General features: G+C 34.3%; 1 protein-coding gene across 1 annotated transcript in view; it reads right to left on the bottom strand.

Moving 5' to 3' along the window:
• Positions 1-6,774, bottom strand: part of ARHGEF38 (Rho guanine nucleotide exchange factor 38) — a 130,565-nt gene that overhangs the window by 64,062 nt on the left and 59,729 nt on the right. The window contains exon 3 of the mRNA XM_026455022.2: positions 397-520. Within this exon, the coding sequence (XP_026310807.1) occupies positions 397-520 (124 nt within the window). The remainder of the gene's footprint in view (positions 1-396; positions 521-6,774) is intronic.

The following is a 6,774-nucleotide window of genomic DNA, read 5'->3' as shown; positions in this document are numbered from 1 at the left end:
AAAAAGAAATTGATTCATGGGCATAAGATCTAAAAAACATTGTGACGAAAAATCAGTAAAGCTATTAGAATATTTAAATAATTAATTCTTTAAGGATCAAGTAAGTGTTAGCCATTAAAAAATTACAGAACATCTGGAAAGTAAAGAGACTGAAAGATTGGAAATTAAAAAGCAAATGGTATGTTTTGTGCTACTGAGGGACTTCGCAAATGGATATAAACCCATTTGAAAATAAATACAGAGTCTGTATAATTACAATGAGCCCAAAGATGGGTTTAGCATTTATGTCTCTCCTGGGAAGCCTGGTGAGTCAGGAACAAAAAGCCAAAGCAAAGGGAGGTTATTAAAAAATTATTTCCTGTTGTATTGTAGAACTCGAGAAGAGAATAAACATACCAATTACTTGCATGGCCGGTTCCACGTCTGTTGTGGCCTCTTCCAACAATGACAGCAGCTTGGCTGATATCTGATGCACGGACTCAATGTTGCTAAACAAGCTATCCACATCCAGCCTATCAATCTGAAGAAACAAAAAACATTGAGCTGATAGAGAAGCACTGTATTTAGGATGTTTTCTCCTGCTAAACAATAAGCATTTTAAATGCCAGCCCATGCTGTCTCCATTAACCATTTCTGTTAACATTCTTATTTAGGAATTCTAGAGTGCAGTTTGCTTTCCCCGTCCCCCCCCCCCCCCAAGAAATTGGGATGATGCATCTGTTACTTCTGTCTTTTTAAAAAACGTTGAATATGTTTTGTGTTGAACATACATCTATATATTCCTATAACAACCAGAATGGGAAGATTTGAGCCTAATTGGTGTTAACTGCCCTGTATGAGGGTATGTAGTAGTATGTAAGGATTTAGAATATTTTACTGCTTATACAGCAGAAGTCAGACCTTACCCAAGGCAAGTAACTATTTTCAAAGCTGGTTTTTAAACCACAGATGTTTGAAAAGTGATGACAAGTAGATGTGCTGGGTTGCTTTTTCCTTTTTTTTGCTTGATATAAATGTAAATGGAAATCATTAAATATATTCTACTAATTAAGCATTCATTATATTTTGTTATCTCATGAACACCCTTAACAACCAGTGTAATTATTCTTAGATCTTATAGCAAGTGTTTATAATAATTTATTTATTCATTTATCCATCCTTTCACCAAATATTTTCTGAGAAGCTTCTATGTACCAAGAATTACAAAAGAAGCCAGAATGTGTCATAGGTAGTGATTGGTTAGTAGAGGGATGGACAACTATCCTCAGCTATCTGAGTATGGTGAGATATGTGCTCTGATTTTGATGAATCTTTTTTGACATCATTCCCTTGAGTTTAAGTTGGATCTCCTTTCATAATCAAATAGTGACTGGTCAGGCCACAGCCATATTGGTGCAGACTCTACTGGGCAACATCAGGGAACAGGAGTAGGTGCCTTTTACACATGACTTATTGTGAATGAGGTCATAGGTGGATAATTAATTCATCAATAATCAACTCATGGAGGAGTAGCACAAGTGAAAAGCAGAGTTGCGGGCTTAAAACCAGCTCAGCAAAGTTAGGGGTATGAAAGAGACAGAGAATACAATTAAAGAAAATGTGTCAAGAAATTAGGGGAATTAGGAACAAGGGATATAAGAGGGAGACCTGGAGGAATTCTGCAGATGAAGGCCAACAACTACAGCTTTTTTTCTATTATTTCAGACTCAGTTTCTTTAGGTGTGGGGGGGGGTCTATTTAAGGGGTAAGGAAGAAAGCAACCTGCTCATCTTTTTATCCCATCCCTTTTTGACATTGTCCCATCTACTGTTCTCCATTTTGGACACCAATATTATTTTGGTAAGGATATTCTATCATTGAACATGGAAGCATGACTTCACATTGCACCTTTCCAAAATGTGGTGACTATGTCAGTTATTTCTTATGCAATATGGTCTTGCTGTATACAAGTCTTTCAACCACCTTGAGAAATTTTTCACTTTCCCATCATTCATCCTGTCCTCAAGATAACTCACAGCCTCATTTGTCATCAAATTCATATGATCAATGCAAACCAAAACCACAATGAGATACCATCTCGCACCAGTTAGAATGGCAATCATTAAAAAGTCAGGAAATAACAGGTGCTGGACATGATGTGGAGAAATAGAAACACTTTTACACCATTGGTTGGATTGTAAACTAGTTCAACCACTGTGGAAAACAGTATGGTGATTTCTCAAGGATGTAGGACTAGAAATACCATATGACCCAACCATCCCATTACTGGGTATATACCAAAGGATTATAAATCATGCTGCTATAAAGACACATGCACACATATGTTTATTGCGGCACTATTCACAATAGCAAAAACTTGGAATCAACCCAAATGTCCATCAGTGACAGACTGGATTAAGAAAATGTGGCACATATACACCATGGAATACTATGCAGCCATAAAAAAGGATGAGTTTGTGTCCTTTGTAGGGACATGGATGCAGCTGGAAACCATCATTCTCAGCAAACTATTGCAAGAACAGAAAACCAAACACCGCATGCTCTCACTCATAGGTGAGAGTTGAACAATGAGATCACTTGGACTCAGGAAGGGGAACATCACACACCGGGGCCTATTATGGGGAGGGGGAGGGAGGAGGGATGGCATTGGTAGTTATAACTGATGTAAATGATGAGTTGATGGGTGCTGACGAGTTGATGGGTGCAGCACACCAACATGGCACAAGTATACATATGTAACAAACCTGCACGTTGTGCACATGTACCCTGGAACTTAAAGTATAATTAAAAAAAAAAAAAAGAAACCAAGCAGATGCCAGCACCAGGCTTCTGTATAGCCTGCAAAACCAATTAAATCTCTTTTCTTATAAATTAAAAAAAAAAAAAACAAATTCATATGATCATATGCAGTGGTTTATTTCAATATAGGATTAGATAACTTTTAAAAAACTAATTTTATATATTCTGAAATTGTCTATGATTCCATACTAATTATTACATTGTAATCACTATTAGTTCTTAGGGTTTTTAATCCCGTGTCACAAAATGTTCCTTAATTGACAATTCACTTTAATAGGAGATGGCACATATGGTTTTTTGCTTGTAATCTAGAGAGGTTCAAGACTTTCAATTTCGATATTAGAAAATATATTTAATATTATAGAAAATATTTAAAAGGCACATAATAGTTATATGGATTTGGTTATTATTTAATAATAAATTATTAACTAGTTAACATGAAATTGTCATTTAATAATACTTTATTATTATCAATGGCTCAAATGTAATATATCTCTGAGTACCACCGATTTAACACATTACTTATCCTAAAGAATTGCCTCATGTGTTGGGTATTAATTAAATCCACAAAGGTGTAACTTTGAATAATTCAAGATGTTTTCCAAAAGTTGTATGTGAATCAAAGTTTTATAGATTGGTTTATTTCAAATTTACTGATTGTGTATTTCTTAAAATCGTTTTTGAAATAAATCCTTCTAATATGTAAAATTTCAACCCCTAATTTACTCGCTTTATAAGATAAACTATCAGCAGTAAATCATGCAGTGTATCCTTGTTATTATTTCATTTTGCTGTGGAAACTTTATTCTGAGAAACTTCGAGTGTTTCATGTTTATTATTTCATACATGACTCCAACTTCTTTGTAAAGGTTGAACCATCTTGAAGATACAGAAAATAATGCAGGATGAAGAGAGGAGCCATGCTCAAACTTATGCAAGAACTTCAGGGCAGAACCGGATTCAGAAATTGACCTTTTCATTCTCTGCCTTCGTTCATTACCAGCAAATATTAATAATAGAATACTTTACTATCTCCGTTTAGATTCTTTGGTTTGTTCCTGAGTTTTTTCACCAAGTTGTCACTCCTACAATTTATTTCTCAAGGTCAGTATCCTGTATATCTGTTTAATTTAGATTATAAATCCATTTAGCAAGGATCTAATTCTACGTTTTATCTGTAATCTTAGCTTAGTGCAACAAATACTAAATAACAAAAACATAGATTTTAATTTCACTTCTTCCTGAAGGACAGAAAGGATTAAAACATCAATTGGACTGATTTCAAACGCCCATATCACCATGAGCCCACAGGGATTCTGTGAATCATAAAATTAATTCCTATCCAGTCACTGCTATGCCAAGGAACAAACAAATGCCTGGTACAAATAGGCTTTTAAAACTGATAGACGATTTTATGATTACTGATATAAATTCAAGGAAGCGTGTATTTATATTTATTAATCATTCACTGGAAACAGGTAACGCTCTAAAGCTTAAGTTGAATTACATTTTAAATGGATTAAAATTCATTTTTTTAAAAAAAGACAGTCTGAGTACACGCTATTCTAAGTCAAGTCAATATATAATAATTCAGACTTACAAAACATAAAAAATAAAGGCCAATGTTTCTTTTCTTAAATTTTCTTCTAAAAAAAATGGGATACATGTGCAGAACACGCAGGTTTGTTACATAGGTATACATGTGCCATGGTGGTTTGCTGCACCTATTAACCTGTCCTCTAAGTTCCCTCCTGTCCCCACCCGCTCCCTAATAGGCCCTAGTGTGCGTTGTTCCCCTCTCTGTGTTCGTGTGTTCTCATTGTTCAGCTCCCATTTATGAGTGAGAACATGCCGTATTTGGTTTTCTGTTTCTTTGTTCGTTTGCAGAGGATGATAGCTTCCAGCTTTATCTATGTCCCTGCAAAGGTTGTGATCCAATTCCTTTTTATGGTTGCATAGTATTCCATGGTATATATGTACCACATTTTCTTTATCCAGTCTATCACAGATGGGCTTTTGGGTTGGTTTCATGTCTTTGCTATTGTAAATAGTGCTGCAGTAAACATACGTGTGCATGTGTCTTCACAGTAGAATGATTAATATTCCTTTTGGTATATACCCAGTAATTGGATTGCTGGGTCAAATAGTATTTCTGGTTCTAGATTAAAGGCCAGTGTTTCAATCGGTAATTTAATTTGTTGCTTTACAAAAGTACTTATCGCAAGATATACTTCAAATAGCTAGTTCCCATTACATTTAAATAATTACTAGGTTTTAAAATCAGGTAATGTGATGCCTCCAGCTTGTTCATTTTGCTCAAGGTTGCTTTGGCTCTTCAGGGTCTTGCATGGTTGCATATACATTTTAAGATTGTTTTTATTTATATGCAACACGTCATTAGAATTTTAATAGGAATTGCATTTAGTCTATAGATTGCTTTAGGTAGAATGGATATTTTAACAATATTAATTCTTCCAATTCATTAACACCAGATATCTTTCCATGTATCCATGTCTTCTTCAAATTATTTTATCAGTGTTACTTAGTTTTCAGTGACTTCAAAATCTACTACAAAGCTATAGCAATCAAAACAGCATGGTACCAGCATAATAACAGACACAAACACCAATGGAACAGAATAGAGAGCCCAGAAATACATCCACACTTTTACCGTTGATTGATTTTCAGCAAAGATATCAAGAACGTACAATGGGAAAGGACAGTCTTTTCAATACATGGTTCTAGAAAAGCTGGCTATCCACAGGCAGAAAAATGAAATTAGACCCTTACCTCACACTAAATCAACTCAAAATGAAGACTTAAACATAAGACCTGAAATTGTAAAATTACTGGAAGAAAACACAGGCGAAAAGCTTCATGACATTGGTCTGGGCAATTATTTTTTGCATATAATCCCAAATCACAGGAAAGAAAAGCAAACATAGACAAATGGTATTACATAAAACTTAAAAGCTTCTGCACAGCAAAGGAAACAATAATCAGAGTTGAGAGACAACTTGTGAAATAAGAGAATACATTTGCAAACCACACATCTGATAAGGGGTGTTAACATGCAAAATATATAAGGAACTCTACTCAGAAAGAAAGCAAATAATCCTATGAAAAAGTGGGCAAAACTAATGGATACTAGGCTTAATACATGAGAGATGAAATAATGTGTACAACAAACCCCCATGACACATACTTACCCACATAACAAACCTGCATATCCTGCAGATGTACCCATGAACTTAAAATAAAAGTTAAAAAAAAGAAAGAAAGAAGATACAAGGTGACTCTAGTTAACAATAATTTATTGTTATGTTTCAAAATAGCTAGAAGAAAATATTTGGAATGTCCCAACACAAACAAAATTATAAATGTTCTGAAACCCATAATTGAAAATAAATTTTAAAAAGAAATTATAAATGTTGGAAGGGATGAATATCCCAATTACTAAGATTTGATCATTATACACTGTATACTTGTATCAAAATATTACATGTACCCTGCATATTTGTACAAGTTTTGTGTATTTATAAAAATTAAAACTAAGTAAATAAAAATAAATTAAATTACAAAAAAAGCCAAAGGATCTAAATAGACATTTCTCAAAAGAAGACACAAAAGTAGCCAATAGGTATTTAATGCTCAATATCACTATCATCAGAGAAATGCAAATTAAAATCACGATGAGATATGACCACACACTTGTTAGAATGACTACTATTTAAAAAGATGAAGGAAAACAAGTGTTAATGAGGATGTGGAGAAAAGTGAACTCTTGCACACTTGGAAAATAGTATGGAGGTTACTCAACAAATTAAAAAGGTTACAGCTAAAAGACGGCTGTCTAGAAAGTGGGCCCTCATCAGACACTGAATCTGCTGGCATCTTGATCTGGGACTTCCCAACTTCTAGAGCTGTGAGAAATAAATTTCTGTTGTCTACGTTACCCAGTTTATGGCATTTTTA

This window comes from Piliocolobus tephrosceles, chromosome 3, assembly GCF_002776525.5.
Source record: "Piliocolobus tephrosceles isolate RC106 chromosome 3, ASM277652v3, whole genome shotgun sequence".
NCBI lineage: Eukaryota > Metazoa > Chordata > Mammalia > Primates > Cercopithecidae > Piliocolobus > Piliocolobus tephrosceles.
This window is presented reverse-complemented; position numbering and strand designations above follow the sequence as displayed.